This window comes from Schistocerca cancellata, chromosome 3 (genome assembly GCF_023864275.1).
Source record: "Schistocerca cancellata isolate TAMUIC-IGC-003103 chromosome 3, iqSchCanc2.1, whole genome shotgun sequence".
NCBI lineage: Eukaryota > Metazoa > Arthropoda > Insecta > Orthoptera > Acrididae > Schistocerca > Schistocerca cancellata.
Window position 1 is genome coordinate 36,334,272 of NC_064628.1, and position 19,921 is coordinate 36,354,192.

General features: G+C 41.8%; 1 protein-coding gene across 1 annotated transcript in view; it reads left to right on the forward strand.

Moving 5' to 3' along the window:
• The window catches only part of LOC126176855 (coiled-coil domain-containing protein 18-like), a 90,111-nt gene extending 73,285 nt beyond the window's left edge, over window positions 1-16,826 (forward strand). Inside the window, exon 5 of the mRNA XM_049924040.1 lies at window positions 16,585-16,826. Coding sequence (XP_049779997.1) covers window positions 16,585-16,734 — 150 coding nt within the window. The 3' untranslated portion in view covers window positions 16,735-16,826. The remainder of the gene's footprint in view (window positions 1-16,584) is intronic.
• The last annotated feature ends 3,095 nt before the right edge of the window (window positions 16,827-19,921 follow it).

Genomic DNA, 19,921 nt, shown 5'->3' on the forward strand with positions numbered 1-19,921 from the left:
GCAGTAGACCTTTTGTGTTGGCCATCAGGCTGGTGTGTGCGTAGAGGGCTCCACCTCTATTAAAAATTGGAGGGCTGTAAAATTCCTGCCTCAGGAAGTTCCTGATGACAACACGCGGGCGGGGCATTGTGATGGTTGATTTATTGATTTATTAGGGGTGCCTGGCTTGGAAGGAGCGTAGTTGGCTGCTTGAGAGGGGAATGGCAGCAAAAGAGTCAACATGTGTTATGTTTAACCCGATGTGGATGGCAGTTTGCAAGTGTTGAGCATAAGATGGGCACAAGCAGTGTGGATAGAGGCTGTCTATTGTCTGTAGTGCACGAGAGAAGCATGCTCAGTGGTGGTGGCTCTGCTGGCATGTGTGGAGCTGTGGAGTGAGCTGTCCAAGGAGCCACAAAAGGGGGAATGTTTATCAACATACTGGGAAACAGGTGAAAGAGACATTGAGCAGAACACACTTGATGGGTGTGGGGGAGGTGGGCGTAACACTGTGTGGTTGAGACTGGAGTCACACGAGATAGGTGTGGTGTTGCTAACATGTTTGCTGTTATCGACGGAGCTTTCAGGTGTGGCAGATGAAGGCTCAGGTATCAGTGCTGCTGAGTGGTGTGAATTGATGTGAGTGCTCAAGCTCGTCCTCGGCGTGTGCAACGCAACATTTCAAAACAGCATCCTCACAGCGGAGGGCACATGTCTTGGCACTTTCCACCAGGACGTAATTCACAGTTGCACAAGTCCTTCTCATGAGAGCTGTGCACTGTGCACTAAGCAGTTATGGCGTTTACACTCAGAGCAAGTGGCAGAGCACAATCACACGGAATGTGAGAGTTAGAGGTGTGGTGAAACAGAGAACCTCGAACGATGTTTGGAGATAGGTGGTGGCATGAGAAAAAGTTGATTCCCAGGATTGGATCTGTGATGTCCACCATGTGGAAGATCCAGGGGAGGGAGAGGCTGTTAGAGATGTGGAGTTGAAGCTCGATGGAGATACAGGTCTGGAGTGTAAATGAGTTCATGGCTCACAGGAGGCAGCATGTGCCTGATGGCGGCATGTGACCATCAATTTAGGTATGACTAAGATGTCTGAACCAGTGTCCATGAGGCAATTTGGAATCAAAGAATAGTCTTTGATGAAAAGGTGACCATTCAACAGGATGGAGGCATGGAGGGAATGTAGCGTGGGTTGGCGTTTATTGGACGATTGGCTTTTCGGATGCTTGCGTCATGGGGGGCAGCATTTTTTTGTGTTATTGCTGAATATGGTGTGGTACCATCAGTGAGGGTACATTGGGAGAGGAGGTGGCTGATCATCCTCTGTGTGTTCAGGTTCGTACACCGGGGTGTTCGGCACAGGCGCGATATGCGGTGGCTAGTGGCTTGGTGGGCAGAAAGTACATGTGCTGGGAGCCAGGTGGCGCAGCAGTTTTTTTTTTGGGAGTCGAGGGGGGAGGGGGGGTGGAGCACGGCCTGCCCTGCCTGCGGCAAGTGAGCTACTGGTGCAGGTGTGCCAACCTGTTGCATGAGCTCCTGCTGATGGTGGTGGCATGTAAGCAAATAGACCTGATCAGCCATCCACAGATGCAAACCGATGGATTCCAGTGCGTGGAGGAGGAAATGAACCTGGAGATCTGTAGGCAGTTTTGATAACCACACCGACCACAGGATTTCATCTAGCATCATCTGCTCGCTGACCAGGAGGCACAGCCGGGATCAAAGTTGGGACGGGGTGTAGTCACTGAGATGTTCCTTGTAAAGTGTTTGCAGACTAACCTCTTGTGGGGAATGTGAAAGGCGCTTGATGATAATCTGTTCTGCAGAATCGTACTTCAAAGTTAGCAGCTGCATCAGAAGTAGGTCACAGATCAGGTCTGTGTGCCTGTGCAGTTGAGTCGTGAGGCGCAGGAATTTTGAATTGCCGTTGGTCATGCAGTACAGTTCAATCAAGTTCTCCACCAGTGCAAACCACGTTGCTGGGTTGTCCTCGGATAGCAGGGGCAGTGTTGGTAAGCAGCCTGGTGGTGGTGATGAAGGCACAGCTAGTTTTGTATCTGAGTCCCTCATATCACTTGTATGATGTGGATGCTGGACCAGCGCTGTTGACGCACACAGCACTGCATAGGGTGCGAGCGAGCAGTCTTGTCAGGGTGGATGAGAACGGCACTGAAGCACTAGGAAATGATGCTGTAGGACTGTCCAATGCAATGTTTGTGGTGTGGAAGTCTGATGCAGAAGGCATTGCTGGTGCCATGTGAAAAGCGAAAAGCGAACAGATGAACAACTGCAGCAGCCTAAACCCCTGCAAGATTACTTGCGGTGGCATGGCAGGGTTTGGAGGGGGGGGGAGTGGACTTGTGCGGAGCAGCACAGTAAAATGGTAAAATGTTGCCACTGGGCTATCAACATGATACACCACACTGTTCACATCAGGTGGGGATCCGTTAAGTTCACGTAGGGGCCAAATGGTCACTGGGGGCAGAAACTGGCCTGGAAATATCCATGATATACACAGGACATTGTCCACTTTGTAAACAGATGAAGTGGTAAAGCACTCAGGTGTCACAGGAGCACAATCGGTACACGTGGTCTGTCCTAACAAAGGTGAGGTTACACACGGCACTGTTGTAATAGTCACCTGGGCATCCAGCATCTGATACATAATTTGTGCACAAAATGCAGAATCCACATGATGAAATGCAGGAACCTTGCTCTCTTCGTTATTATTTTCAAAATGCACGTGTCAATGCACACTCGCTGGAGAGGCAAAGCCTGAGTCTGCAGTCACATGTTGCACTGTTGAGTGGTAAACGTGTTGAGCTGACAAAACTGCAGGAAGGATACATGGCCAAGTGGAATGAATGAAGGCGTAAACAAAGCCGGTGCAGTAGACACAAAAATACTTGCACTATGAGGAAACAGCATATGGCATATAAATTCTTACTTGGGGATTTCTGTTGGGTTGTAGCCCAAGAGCATACACTCATTTCTGTAAGACTCAGTATATTTCATTACAGATGTCCACATTACAACAAGTCATACAGCCAACTGAACCAGCAAGATGGTATGGGCCATTAAGTTACAGAGTCAAGGAACTCGTGATGGTGAGGATATGTCATTCATACCTGTTGATGCCACATGTCCAAAATATTTAATCTCTTTTTCCAAAACTGTTTCGCAGAAGAAGATCACACTATAGTTCTTCCTTTAAATCATAGCATGAATGACAAAATGACAGATGTTGAGGTAAGTGATTAAGGGATAGGAAAGTAACTGAAATTGTGTAACAAAGGAAAGGCCACTGGACCTGACGGGGTATCAATTTGTTTATATGTCGAGCATGTGAAAGAATTTGGCCTTCTAGAAATAGTGTAGCATAGGTCTCTGAAGCAGAAAAGTGTTCCTAATAATTAGAAAAAAGCACAGGTCATTTCCGTTTTCAAAATGAGTCAATGAACAGGCACACAGAACTTCATGCCTTTATCTCTGTTTTCAGTCTTTTAGTCCATTGTAGAATTTTGGAACTTGTTTTACCTTTGCATATTATGAGATTTGTGCAGACTGAAAAGTCCCTCTTTAGGAGTTAACATGAGTTCTGAAAACAAGAACTGTATGATACCCAGCTTGCTATGTTCATCCATGAGACTGAGATGGAAGATGTTCAATACAGTTCCGCTTTGCCGCCTAGTGAACAAAATATGTATGTGCACAATATCAGACCAACTGTGTGAGTGGATTGAAGGGTTTCCAGCAAACAGAGCACAGCACATCATTCTCAACCAAGAGAAGTCATTAGACATAAATCTTACTTTGGGCATACCCCAGCAGAGTGTTATAAGACCATTACTTTTCACAATGTATATAAATGACATAGGAGATAATGTCAGAAGTTCCAGGAGGTTTTTTGTGGATGGTGGTGTTGCATACAGAGAAGTCGTAATGCTAGAACATTGTAGCAAAATGCAGGAAGACCTTTGGAGGTTCAAAACTTGGTGCAGGGAGTGGTAATTGACCCTCAACATAAACGAATGCAGTGTATTGCAAATACAAAGAAAGATCCTTTATTCAATGATTACATGATGGCAGAACAATCAATGGGAGCAGTTACCTCCATAAAATATACAGGAGTGTGTGTACAGAGCAGTTTAAAGTGGGATGAGCCCATAAAATGAGTCCATCAACAGAGGATGTAGCTTACAGAACACTTGTTTGACCAATGTTTGAATATAGCTCATTAGTGTGGGATCTGTACCAATTGGATCAATAGTTGAGGAAGAGAAGATGCAAAGAAGAGCAGCAAGTTTCATTACAGGTGGAAACTGTTTGGCCAAAAAATCCAGCATGTCTTGTACTGGAACCCTCATAAAAAGTGAGACAACGTCCAGACTAACCTGTACATAGTTTCGAATGATTAGTGTTTCAGCAAATGTCTGTGAGTTTACAACATGGTGTTCACAATATTCCAGTTTTGGCACTAACAAGCCTACAAGAAGTTTTGCCAGTCAGTAGATGGTCGAGCTGATTGCAATAACAACGGGCCTAGAGGGACATTTTCCTTATGTATCTTCATGGGAAGTCTGGCAGCATGAGGCATTAATTTGTTACACTACTTTGTCTGGTACACCAAAGTCCTTTAATAACATCACTGTCTTCCTGACATCAGCCTGTGTGAGTTCATGACTGAGCTTCTGGTATGTATTATATTCTAACAAATACAGCACCTTCAGATGGTTGTCTTCTCTGTTCAGAATAACAATGGCTTTTCCTTTGTTGGCTGGTAAGACACAGAAGTCTTTCCTCTCACACAGTAATCATGGCCACGTCATTCCTCCCTGCTAATATATTAAATGTTAGTGGCTTAGCTTTTGCCAGTATATTTCTGGTTCTTAGTCTGACATCCTCAGCTGTGTTGTGTGACAGATGCTGAATGCAGTGTTCTACTCCACTAATATCCAAAATTGGTATATGTCACAGGACTGGTGAAAAATAAAGGCCTTTACTCAGTGCTGCCACAGAACTGTCATCCAGTTCCTGGTTAGAGGGATTAACAAATATTCTGTGGGCCTTATCATTCTCCATGTCAGTTTTTCCATGAATTAAGCAGTCAAACTTGTTACATTACATAGACATCATCTTGCATAAAATTGCTTACTGTTGTGCTGCCGTGGCTATGTGCTTTACATCCTCAGAGTCTTTCATGGTGGTGTGTGTGAATAAAATCTTCTCGGTTTTCAAGTTGCATCAGTTCGAATAAAATTCTTGAGGTTTCAGTGGCCTTCTCCGCCATCGTCATTAGGGTTAAAACCATTGACTGCTAGGGCTGGCATGGTTTTCTGCTTATATAGCCATGATTGCAGCTTCTGGCGCCAATGAGACAGGGTCGAAATGAAGTAAGTGTGGAAGTTATTGGACAACTCATAGCACCTTCTGCCTGCCACAGAACTCAGTCAGTCAGGTGGTGCAAGGCACCAGCACCATGTCTGAAACTCCAACTCCGACATATACATGCGTCAAGCATTCATTATTGCTTCCTTTCGACATCCAAAGCCTGCCCCCATGCCCCACGCAATGTGTACCCCTGGCCTCTGTTAAAACAAAGGGAGCTTCACAAGCTGGCCATAGCTGAGTGTTGCCAGGGAAATGGACACAAAATACTGTTTAAAAACACAATTTTGGCTTATGCATCAACATACTGGGATTCCTTTATAAAAGAGGCAGCTGAGATTAGAATGAACAGCAACAGTTTTAACAGAGACCTTGGGTACACACTCAGTAGGGTGTGGAGATGGGCTTTGGATGTCGAAAGGAAGCAACAATGAATGCCTGACACTTGTAGGGAGGTGGGAACAGCAGTTTCAAACATGATGCCAACCCCTTGCACCACTTGATGTCACTCAGTCCAATGGCGGGCCAGAGCTGCTGTACCAATGGCGGGCCAGAGCTGCTGTGAGCTGCCTAATCACCTTCCATGCTTGCTTCATTTCAGCTCTCTCTGATTGGTACCAGAGCCACAATCATGACTATGTAAGCAGAAAACCATGCCCGCCTCAGCAGTCATTTATTTGAATCGATGCACCTTGAAAACCAAGAAGATCTTACTCAGACATGCTGCCACGGAAGACCCCATGGCCACAGTGCCTGTTCCTTCAGGCATGCATGCATACGTGAAGGAACACTGCATCATTCTTCTTAACAAGACAGATACTGCAATATCGTTATAATGTATGTGTTACACACTAACAGATGTTACCTGCATGCTGCACCCATGGAGAATAACAGAAGAATATGTCTTCACTTTCTTTCTGTATTCTTTAGACCACTGGTAATAGCAAAGAGCTTGCAGCAGAAGAGACGTATTCACAGTAGTGAAAATGAAGATCTTGATCTTGATCTTAAGATATGCATTTTAGAGCCCATATTTATTGGATATTTTTGTCTTGTTTTGGTACATAGTTCCACCTCTGATGCCAAATGCAAAATTTTGGCCTACATGGAGTGTAAAAATACTATAGCCTTCGATTACACAATTAATTAACCACAGCTGGAGTTAGTCCTACAAATACCTGAGCATAACAATGGGTATCAATATGAAGTGGAAGCATCACATAAGATCACTTTTTTATATATTATTTTTCCTGATCACATCTTGTGTCTTTACTGGGTCAGCATGTTATTCTGGACTTCTTAATGTTACTTGTAGATGCCTTTCCTGTTTCCATGCCACCATGCTAACTGAGACTCTGTTTGAATGTTAGTGTCTCACCATAAAGTACACACATCAAAAAAAGTTTTGCATCGCCCCAGTTCCCAGAACTCCTGAAGACAAATGTTGATTGTGGATATTGTATCACAGACACAGCCCCTTTAACTGTTCAGAGATGTTACTAAACCCACCCAAAGATGTAAACAACCATGCATGAGCAGTGCTTATTAGATGGAGGGGGTTCTAACAGTGATTCCAACAGGAAGGAGGTACACGGCTCATGCTGTCTGTAGTTCTACCATGCCTAGACAGTCAATACCACTGTTCGACTGTGTCCACATTGTTACTTTGTGCCAGGAAGGGCTCTCACCAAGGGAAGTGTCCAGGCATCTCAGAGTGAACCAAAATGATGTTGTTCAGACATGGAGGAGATACAGAGAGACAGGAACTGTCAATGACATGCCTCACTCAGGCCGCCCAAGGGCTTCTACTGCAGTAGATGACCGCTACCTACGGATTATGGCTCGGAGGAACCCCGACAGCAACACCACCATGTTGAATAATGCTTTTCGTCCAGCCACAGGATGTCATGTTATGACTCAAACTGTGTGCAATAGGCTGCAGGATGCGCAACTTCACTCCTGACGTCCATGGTGAGGTCTATCTTTGCAACCACAACACCATGCAGTGCAGTACAGATGGGCCCAACAACATGCCAAATGGAGCGCTCAGGATTGGCATCACGTTCTCTTCACCTATGAGTGTCACATATGTGCTTAACCTGGTCAGACTGAACGCCTTAGACACACTGTCCAGTGAGTACAGCAAGGTGGAAGTTCCCTGCTGTTTTGGGGTGGCATTATGTGGCGTCGACATACACCACTGGTGGTCATGGAAGGCACCGTAACGGCTGTATGATACGTGAATGCCATCCTCTGACCAATAGTGTTACCATATTGGCGGCATATTGTTGAGGGGCATTCGTCTGTTGTCGAGGCATCCGTCTTCATGGACAACAATTTGTGCCCACATTGTGCACATCTTGAGAATTACTTCCTTCAGAATAACAACATCACTCGACTAGAGTGGCCAGCATGTTCTCCAGATGTGAACCCTATTGAACATGCCTGGGATAGATTGAAAAGGACTGTTTATAGACGACGTGACCCAGAAACCACTCTGAGGGATCTATGCTAAATTGCTGTTGAGGAGTGGGACACTCTGGACCAACAGTGCCTTAATGAACTTGTGGATAGTATGCCACAATGAATACAGGCATGCATCAATGCAAGAGGATGTGCTATAGGATATCAGAGGTACTGGTGTGTACAGCAATCTGGACCACCACCTCTGAAGGTCTCGCTGTATGGTGGTGCAACATGTAATGTGTGGTTTCCATGAGCAATAAAAAGGGCAGAAATGATTTTTTTTTATGAGTACATTCCCACTAGCAAAGTGTGCAGATCATCCTTAAATGCCACGAGGACACCAAAGAGCACCACAGAAGATCCTCAGTCCATTTGCTCCTGTGGCACATGAGGGCTGTCTTCGTAGTACAGTGCCATTGTTCCACCATGCTGTTACTCTGTGGATGGTGTTGTGTGGTACAGTGGTGGGAGGTACCAGAGAAGTTTCAGAGAGTGGTGAAGAGTACAGGTTCGAATTGGCAATGCTGATCCACTGTGGTGGTATCTGAGCAATCAAAATGTGATAACCAAGCTGCTATGAAGGCCTTGGCAATGGATTCAACCATATCGTCACTTGGCAGGATTCCTTTGACCCATCACAAAACTCAGTCTATCATGGAGAGGAGGTTTTTGTATCCTTCTGTCTCTGGCAGAGGTTCAACAAAGTCTAGGTGAACATTGCAGAAACACACATAAAGCATTTTGAATTAGCCAAGAGGAGTTTGCACATGTTTGATGCATGTTTGCATCCATTCATGGCAGTTGCTTCTGACACCCAGCCCAACAAAGTACTCAGTGACAAGATGGGTAACTGGTCGAGCTCCCCATTGCTATGATGAGGGTGAAATCAGTTGGATACTGTGCTGTGAGATGTCACAAAGGACGATGACCTCTAAAGCCAGAAATGATTGCCATTCGATTTTTAGGTTTGAAGAACTATCATTAAGGAATGCTGGAATAGTCAGGTCCCACTCTTTTTATCATCAGGTGTGCTGTAATTAAGCATAAAGGTAATTAATTGCATTTTCAAAAGGTAGTCCATGAAAATTTTATCCACCCTGTGCAAGTGTCAGACATCACTAGAGTATTGGGCAATCAGGTAGAGATAATGGAATTGTCGTGATTTGACTGTTGTTGACAGGTGTCGTGTGGAGTCTGCCAGTGGTTTGTGATTGGTGTAAATGATGGCAAGGCATCCCTCTTTGTCTTCCTGGAAGTAGTGTACAACCTCATATAAAGCTACAATTCATGCTCAAAAGCTGACCATTTTGTTTGGGATGCTGTTAACTTCCTGAAACAATGTGAGAGGCCGAGTGTGACCTGTGACTTATTGCTGGAGAACCATCCCAATAGCTGTGTCACTGGCAGCTGTGGTAATGGTCATCTAACCATCCAGTATAGAGAGTGCTAGTTAAACTGCTGTTATAAGACTTTCCTTACAGCAGTCGTATGCCATTTGCAAGTTTGTGTTCCATATAGTTTTCATTTTCTTTTGTGTGTGTGTGTGTGTGTGTGTGTGTGTGTGTGTGTGTGTGAGTGTGTGTGTGCACGCACACCATGTTTTTGATTCTGTCTAGTATTGGCGGAATGCAGTAACGGTGGCTGTCTTAGCGATATCATATTGGCGCATAGTATTCTGAAAATAAGATTTCCAGCTGGCAATCACAACTAAAAGTCTTAGGTGCCATGAGCAAATGTGTGAAATCTTGAATGTTGGGTATGGGTTATCTGTCATGAATCATGTCAGAATTAATCCTTTAACTGCTCTGGACGTGTTAATGCGCGCATTTGTACCTGTCCCTGTGTGCTCTGAATGTGCTTACGCATGCCACCAATCCTTCTACCTGGTACTCTGAATGTGTAGACATATTCAGAGTACCAGGTAGAAGGATTGTTGGCACGTGTAAAAATGTTCAGAGCACACACGGACAGGTACAAAGGTGCGCGTGTTAACACGTCCAGAGCAGTTAAAGGGTTAGTTCCCCACAGAGTCTTATAAAGAGACCAATGGCCTTTGTAGTCTGGCCCCTTCAATCCCCACAAACCAACCAACCAACCAAGCAAAAAGAGTCTTATAGAACCGTCTATTTTGAGCATTGATTTTATGGATGACACCCAAGTATTGTCTGCTTCCAACATTTTCTACACCACTACCTTGACTGCCTGGAAGATGGCAGCTGAAAGGTGCCACATATAATAGCGAATGAGTGGACTCTTATGTTGCATTGAGGTGGTGTGTTGTACCATTTCTGATACCATACTGATAAAGTGTAACTCACACCCTGTCATGTGAGGGTCAGCATACATTTATTGATGTGGAATGGACAAGGCAGATAATACTGTACTGACCTGTTTACTTTATCGGTGAGTTGTGTCACATGTTGCAGTGTCAGTGGACTGCACCAGTGGGGAGGGGCCATCCAGCAGGGGCATGGCACCATGCCTCAGTGTCACTAGGGTGTGTGACATTCATCACAGCTGATTATGTGCACATGCAAGTGAAAGGGGCTGCTTATATACTCATCAATGCAGGGCATCGTTCATTAAGCAAAGTCCTTGTGAATTGATGCAAGTCTGATAATAAGCTTTTCAGCAGGCAGTCACACTAGAAGTCTTATCTACCACAAGCAAATGTGTAGAGTTGTCATATTGGGTGTATTGTTTGTAAGGCCATAATAGACTCATACTATGACATAGGTTGAAGACAGATATGAGAATTTATTTGTGGCCTGAGGTGAGGTCAGCACAAAAAGACTCAGGATGGACTGTCACAAGATGTGGTGGAGTAAAGCACCAAGGTAGATGTCAGGTGAGAGGCTGAATTTTTAAAGGAAGTCAATGCGTACCGCAGACTCAGCAACATAATCTACATAAAAGGTCCAATTGTAATGTGGTTTGTCCGTAATCTGTAGACATAGGTCCAGTGTACCATGTAAACCATTAGTTGCATGTAATTTTAGTCTGGAGTTTTCAGTGTGCAGTTTAAACTGTAGGCAGGGTATTGTGTACAAATCTGAGCCTGTGTGTATTTAAGGAAGCATATGTCCATGGATTTATCCTGGATTTATAGACATACTTCATGAAAAGTCACTGTGGTAGAAGAGACATGACTCCACGTGGCATGGGCCAATGTACCTATTGCAACCTGCAGTTGTTATTTGGGATGAGCAGGTCTGCTGACAGTTACAGGCAGCTGCACCATACTGCACATGATACCAACAATGTTCTAGTTGAGTGAAGGCATGGTCAACTGGCATGACATTTTCTGCTGGCAGTGTGGTACTGTGTGTAACCAGTGACTCACACTTGGTGAGACACCCATGATACCAGCTTCAGATGAGGTCAGGCAGTGTAGAGATAGCTCGGACGTGCCAGCCATCCAGGTGATGGAAGCAGGGGTGTCCAAATTGATGTGCTGCCTGTGCTGTATCACTGAATGTAATCTGTCCACTAGAGGAAGATTTTTATCTAATGGTTCCAACTCATGCACAGTCATTGCAAGCTGTGACTGAAGTGGAAGTTTGATGCTCCATAATGTCCAGAGATTCAGGTCTGGCATTGACATAGGATCCATTAGAGAACATAAATGGCACCTTAATTGTGAAGGAGATCCCTCAGCAAACTGCTATTCATAAAGCACCTGTCACATACGTTGCTCAGGGATGTGTGCAGTCTATTGTAGCAATGTTGTTTCTGCTGCATTGTACTTATTGGGAGCTGAAGGGGATATGATAATGTCACTGATTAAGCTCACATGTTCTGCAGGTTGACACATTAACATTGCAAATTTTGAGCTTTTGTTTACATGCCCTCCTGTGAACTGCTATAATAGCTGTACTACCACAGCTTAATAGTAAGGCATGACCAGTTGCTACTTCAGTGTCCCCACAAATGTGAGCTCCCTGACAGTATTTTGAGTCTTCAGTAATAAATCCTATGGTGCCTTTACCCCACAGTTTGAATCCCAAATAAGCCCTACTTTTACATTTTGTAACCATTTTCTCTTTTAACTTCATGTTTATTTAAAAACACTATAGGTTTTCCACAGGAATAGACATAACTGTCATTTGATTAGTAACTCTTGTCATTAATGCTACTGTTAAATCATGATTACATATTTTTCTAATCAGAAGCAAATACATCAACATCAAACACTATATGAAAATAAAGTCATTCCAGTTAATTACAAATTATTTACAAAAGTAATTTACACATTGTTCCCACCAGTCAAGCTGTAGTGTGTACCAAATTTGTGTAGCCTTTCCCAAGCTGATTTCTTGCATACAGTAGAATTAAAATAACTTTCCACTTTTAATTTCAAGATTTCATTTCCCTCAGGATCAGCTGATGAATGAGAGGGAACTAGCTAATGTCTCTATCTTTCCTTGAACTTTTTGTTCAGTTAAATCATTCATATGTTTCTCCATGTTATGAAGGTGGAACATGAGACAGCTGTTTCATCCACATCTTCACCTTGTTCTAAAACAAGTTCCTGGAATTCTCATTTATGTACTTTGCCAATTTCCTATTCAGTTTTCTCTCTAATTTCTTTTACATCTCTGATTATTTTGTTGAATTGATCATGTACCTCATTCCGAACTAAATCACAATGCTTAGTTAATTAAAAATGTAGTTCAGCTTTTAGATTTAGTTATTCAGCAATACATTCTTCTAACTTATTGGTTTGTTGGTCTGTATTTTCTTTAATTGTATCTAATCTGCATTCAGTTCAGCAGTCAACTGTTCTACATCAGCATTTGTCTTAGCAGCATTAACATTGATTTGTCCTATTACTGCTTTCAGCTCAGTATCTTAAGTGAGAAACAGCTCATAAAATTTACTTGAAATTCTCTTCCATACTTCTTGTTAATCTTGGCATACAGTTTACATAATAATACTTGAACGCCACTTCCTTAATTCACAATAGTTATCCACACACATTTAGGAACTTATTATTTAAAAGACTAACACATTACACATCAAAATAGAAAAAATAAAATTGTTCTGGTTTTCCTACAGCTCACTCTGCTTTGCTTTGTAACATGCCACATTGCAATTTGGACTGCACTGCACCACCTAAACTCTCAGTGATGTTGTGGAATGACTGTACAACTATCTCTCACTCTGCAAATCACTGCATATTCGCTGGTCATCCATCATAATTAAGTCACTGTCCACCAGAGAAATCAACAGTTGTTCTTCCATTCCACCATCTTAAAAAATCTTTGTCAGATCCAATGCTGTGACTTTTAATCACTTATAATCAGCAACAAATTTACTTGTAATAACTGCTTTTTAGTGTGCCAATTAACATGCACACTTTCTGTCTTTCTTTAATCAGATATATATTTGGTTGCCAGGAGAAACTTCACAATTTCATGATAATTCTTTATATAAAATAGATTTCTCTTTCTAAATATTTTCTTCTCATAACCTTCTACTGAACTGATCTACATTAACTGCCAATAGGGTGGATGTGTCCCATTGTGTAGCAACATCCAACATAATAAGAGAGATCAGGAGGGAAGCCCTCCTTATATGTCCTCTGTTACAATAGGGACTTATTCCAGTGACAGGTCACAATGGTATCAAAATATAATCATAAAAGGGAAAAAGAGGAGCTGCGTGTGTGTGAAATCTTATGAGACTTGACTGCTAAGGTCATCAGCCCCTAAGCTTACACACTACTTAACCTAAATTATCCTAAGGACAAACACACACACACAAGCCCGAGGGAGGATCGAACCTCCGCCGGGACCAGCCGCACAGTCCATGACTGCAGAGGAGCTGTGATCAATTGTTCTCTTTCTATATGTCAAATAGACTTCAGAGATTACAAGTTGCCTCAGACCTGTTAGGAGGCTTCTGAATGGGACATTGTTAATTTATATTTCCACATTTCTGCATGAAGTTGAACTTCTGAATTCAAAGATTTTTGGGCAGGATTCAGTGGTAACTGAACTGCACAAAACACTTTAACTCTAACTATGGGTTAAAGTCAGGTTAGAATGTAATAAACAAGAATCCTTAGAATGAACAGGAAGATGACAGAATTTTGGAAGTGTGAAATATAATAGTGAATGTGTAATAGTGCTGCAAACACCCCTACCCTCCCTCATCATTTGTTCTAATGTTGAATTTGGTAATTTTACTTGAATAAATTAAGGCTGGATTTATTTCCTTAAACAAAATCTATATATACCAAAACATTTATTGTTTATCAAGTGCCAAAAATTTTGGCTTATAATATCAGTTGAAATTGTGACTAAACATCACATGAGACAGGTCACAATATTTGACTCCCAGGTGTTTGCATCATCTTTTGAGACCAACATAAAGCATGAAACAGGGCCTGTTGATTTTATAAAAATGAGAAGGAGATCAAGAGATAAAATTCATGAAATGCAGAGGCTAGTAACAAATATTAATGTCTGCAACCACTGTTCTTCACTACACCCTTTGCATCTGCAGTGAGAATGCCCATAACTTTCAAGTGTGTCTGCACAGATGGCTACAACAAATGTATCAACAACAATATGTTTGCACAGAACTCAAGCAACCTTTTCTGAAACAACTATGTCTGCCACAAAGCCTGTCATCTCCATCAAGGCTACTGCAGAACAAAAAATGATCACAGTGACTATCACATATGAAAAGAAATTATTACATCCAGTGCTCCTGCAGCCTAACACCCATCTCCACAGAGTGAAATGCATAAAAGAAGCACAAAGGGAGTAAAACAGCAGCCAAGCCATTCTGAGTCTGATTTGCCAAGCTGCTGATGTATACAATCTAGTCTTCAGGGCCTCTGCAAAGAGGATCGATCCTTTTGGTTGAATGGGGTATGTCACCCTCCAGTCAGAGACAAGTGCTCAGCTCTGCAGTGGTTCAAATCCTGATCAACTGTAGAGAGCCTCACTGGTTTCAGATAGTTAGAACCAAAAGTCACTGAATTACAAAGGAGAGCCAGCAAAGATTGTGGCATGTATTCCCAAATACTATACTTAATTCCACAAAATTTATATGAATACAGGACACTATCAGGAGGCCTGCAGAATTGTCTGTGAAAGGAGATCTCTGACAGATGGCAGCACTGTTTCCAGCTTTCAGCTACAAAGCGCAGATGGATGCAGGTGAAAACAGTAGTTTTCTACAGAGCTGCAACAACACTGAGGTGTTGCCATAGAGACATGGACAAAATTGTGTTACATGATCGGTTGAGGGAGATGCAAGAAGCAACCACACCAAACCCACTGCAACTGTCAGGGATCTTCTTTTACTGACTCTGCTATAGATGGGAGATGGTCATTTGCCAGTTTAATGAGATGGTCATTTGCCAGTTTAATGAGCAATGGAAGTCTTCAGACCATATCAAAAACCATAGCCCAGACAGAGATGAAACCCTTCATAGAAGTGATAACCATTGCCAGCCAGGTTATTGCCCCCAATTGGTGAGAATGCTTGTGACATGGCACAATAAGATGCATAACACCATATTTTGATACTGCACAAGGGTTACAAAAGAAATCCTCATCCTATTCACAACTGAATCTGGGACAGAAAAATTCTTTGACATTTTGAAGAAGGCCATCTTAAATCCTCTTTTTGAACCAGGGGAGAAGTTTATTTATCCAAGTGGACACATAGTGTTGCCCTCACGAACTGTGAAGTAAGGAGCTTGAAATAAACATCTGGGCTCACAAATCCAGAAATATAAGTAGTAGCTTCCATTGTGCGTTCAGGAGGTATAAATACATCAGTGATGGCTTGGCCCTGCTGTAGGTGGCTTTACTACAGTCTTTTCTATTTAAGAAACACCTGTTGGGTGTCCTTTTCAATCTTGTGAAGGCATACAGTGCCTTTAGGACGTATATCTTTGGACAACTCTATTAATAAGGTTTCTGGCAGTAATTGGCCATCTTTATACAGTCCTTTCTCTCTCGACACTATTTTTCATACTGAGATTATCATGAAGTTTCCTGAAAGGTATAATATTTTCTGTTGAAATTAATAACATAACATCCCCAGTAAGGAGACCAGTTCAGTGCTCTTCATTTGTGAGCAACTTTGTACCTTCTCAAATCTTGCAGCTGTTGCTCACCAGCTGCACCAATAGGAGGTTAGAGGAGTGATTGATGTTGATAGGCATCACATCTTCTCTAGCATTGTCTGTTCGTGTTATGCTTCCTGTTCAAGAGTTTTCTAGTGTCTACCTATATTACAAGTCAGAGAGTCAGTTTGGAGCATAATTAATATCAGTTAGGTTTCCATTATATCTGATAATAAACTTACATGGCTACCCTACCTAAGGAATTGTTAGTGAGAGGTTATAGTACTTTAGGTATCTCAAATGTATTTTTCAGAACAGTACACCCAGTTAAAGTTGCTTGTAACTACACATCATCAGCCTAGGCAGTTTTCAGTAGAGCGCAGCTGATGATCAACTCCCACAGTGTGTCAAAACAGGTTTTGCAGTAGGTTATATTTTCACGTTGATAAAGAACTCTTCCCTCCCATCCTCTATAGATGCCTGTGTCCAGTGGTATTTTGCAGCAGAGAGAGATTTCTCAGCTACTATTCATCTTCAAGAATAAATAATTTTTATTGTCATTCAGATTTCATACACTCATATGAAAGTATATGTATTACACTTATAACTATTTGTTCATGGAATTATATTTATTATTGTTTTCTCCATAGGTCAAGATGGATCTTCAAACTCATATAAACTGGCTAACTGAAAAGAATGATGAAGCTGCAGCTATAATACACAATCTTGAAACACAACTGAATAATTCTCACAGCAGTGACAACACTTTCCATACCACTTATATCTCAATGGCCAATTAGTGGTTAAAGGGCTACACACAGAGTGCAAAACTGTAAAAGATAAAGCTGAGGACATGCAGCAGAACTCTACACTGTAAAACTAAGATGAATTGTTTTTGTAAGTGTATGTGTGTATGTATGAATAGATCAAATTTTGTAATTTGTTGTGAAGTAAAAATTTAAGTTTGTCAAAACACTTATAACATATGTTATTTTGATGTTAAAAATTAAATATGCTTTTCTGGTAGGGAGGGCTCTTTTCCTTTGACATGTACTTCAATATCCTTATCTTTCCTTCCATAAAAACTGAACCTGAGGGGTAGGTGAAAAATTCTCAGCTTGGTAACAAAATATCATTATTTAAAGGAAATTTGCTACTCACCATATAGCGGAGATTCAGATAGGCACAACAAAAAGACTCTCACAATTAAAGATTTCAGCCATTAAGGCCTTTGTCAACAATCAACAGTTGCCTGAGACTGCAGTTGTGTGTGTGTGTACGTTGCATTTGTGTGTGTGTGTGTGTGTGTGTGTGTGTGTGTGTGTGTGTGTGTCTGTGTGTGTGTGTGTGTGTGTGTGTGTGTGTCTGTGTGTGTGTTGACAAAGGCCTTAACGGCTGAAAGCTTTAATTGTGAAAGTCTTTTTGTTGTGCCTATCTGTGTTTCAGCATCTTCGCTGTATGGTGAGTAGCAACTTACCTTCTCATAATATTGTTACATTCCATCTTGGATTTTCCATTGTTAATATCATTATTTAACTATACCATTTGTGAACTTCACTCTTGTGGAACTTCATCCAGCTATCCCTAAAATGTGATTCTGGAATGCCTGCAAAAAATGTTCATCAACAGCTGCCATAACTATTTTGTTGGATTAAAATTGTTTTCCAGCCAAAAATTTCTCAGTGGAAGTCACAAGATGGCAATTTTTGAGTATTTCAAAGTTGCGTACTTCAGATCAGGCAGTTTTCCAATTGCCAAAGTTCTTATGGACAGATGCTCTGTCATGACAGAAGGATGCCTCCCCTCCATCCTCTTTTCCTAATCCATACTTCTATGCAATACTGTCCTCCTGAAGGCTTGTGTAGTATTAGCTAGTTATTGTTTTATTCCTCAGAACACAATCAAAAAGAATAATTCATTTCACATCCCAGAAACTGTAAGGGCCAAGTCATGTGGGTTACAGAAGAATCAAAAATTGTCCAAGTTCAGCTATTAGCAATAAGCCATGTAACTTAGACTGAGAAATACAACAGCAGGAGACAACACAAGTCACTTTTGCCAGCTCGGTATGTGGTCATACACATTGAAAACCCACTGATGTCACACTCACTGATTGTGAATTAAACACAATAGAAGGTGCAGTCACATGCCATCTGTAAGTAGACAAGCCAAAATGCAATAAATAGTGGCCATCAGTTAAAAAGTAAAGGAGAGTTCCAGCCAGCAGCATAGTTTGACCTTGGTGTACATTGAAACCAGCACCTCAGATGACTACCAGCCCTTAGCAGAAACTACGTGAGTGATAAAACTTTTTCTCAGTTAAGTATGTACAATAAAAAGGACTTTTAAAACTTGCCTGACTGTACCTCTACACTGTGGTTGCATGTTTTGTCTGTACATCTGCCTACATGTACCTATTTCTGGTCGTCATTGTCATTATAACATATAGCTGAACTTAAGGGTTTGATTACAGCAATAATAACTGGCTCCTTTCATGAGTCATTGTTTGAATTCCATCTTTGGACATTACTTACGTGTACCCTAAACATAATAAATGGTTAGGCTGGTGTGGTCATCTGTCTTTGTAATTGCTTTAGCATCTAGTAATAGTGTGAGGTTATCAACCTTGTCTTTTAGATTTATGTTCCGATGTGTCTGCCACTGGCAGGCACAAGTAAACAGGCCAAATTTAGAGAACAAACAAAAGTTTATTGAACACAATTTCCACAGAAATGTTCTCCACAGTGAAACAAAAGAAAAGATGGTTCTTCAACAAGGGAAACAAAATGGATGCTAGTCCTTCAGTAAGTAAAACAAAATAAATGATGGTTCTTAAACAACAAAGCCACATAGACTTCTGGATTCACAAAGTAAATAAATAAGTTTTGTGATACTTGAAAGAGATTGTGCTTCAGTGAGCACAATCTTGAAGTCTTAGAATATTTACATTAAAAACAGTGAATTGAGTTTCCTATAGTTAACCACTCTATAATGAGCAGAGTCTTGAAGTCCTAGTAACTTATGGTTAAAATAGAAAAGTAAGTTTCTCACATCATGTTTAAAACCAAAGTCCAAATTCAAGGTTCAGCAAGAAGCATAAACAAATAACTCTTATGGTGTTCTTCACTGAAGAATTTTTGAGAGCCAATAATAATGAAATATCTTAAGTCTGACAAGGATAAAAAGTTCCAGTCTGACATAATCTTGTCAGCTAGAAGAACAACAGCACAATTTACCAAGTCTCAACAAGCATGTCATTGATCACTGGTCTCAGTTGAGGAGGTAGTGTGCAGTCCCAAAGTCAGTGGCTCAGTCCTTGGCACGGCACAGTGGAGATCAGGTTGCTGGCTGCAACAGAACTGCTCTCCGGAGCTCATGCACCTGCCTTAGTAGCTGCCTCATGAATGGATATGTGCAGGCCTATTTTTGAGAAGTGACATGGCAAATACATGAAGAGGTGCGGTTTGGCAACAATGTCTGCTGCTACTGTGTGTGCCTCCTGGTGACCTGGCATGAATGCTGTTGACGCCCTATGTTCCAGGGTTGTGAAATTCCATGTCATCTGCACTGTAGGGGGTCAGCTTGCAGCAATCTGCATGATGAATAAATTAATCATGTCTTCACATCTGATATCTAGGGTTCCATGGCACATTAAGTAGGCCCCAGTACTCAAGTTACAAACCAACGTCTGTTCTCTTTGGCATGTATGTGTAAACAGGTGTAGAAGTGTTAAAAAGCAGACCTAAAGCCAAAACAAAGTCTTATTTCCATATTAACATCATATCTACCTCCTTAACCTGACATTCAAGGTCATTTTGCACTGTCTCACATCACAGATATCTAAAAAGCCTCAGCTTGACCTTTATCACCGTCTCAACCCCCCTGCCGCCGTTGGATAAGCAGCTGCAGCAGCAAGTCGTATACTCCTAGCTCACTCATTTGTTACATAGTTTAATTCTTAATTTCTTTGCGTGTTTTTGGTACTTG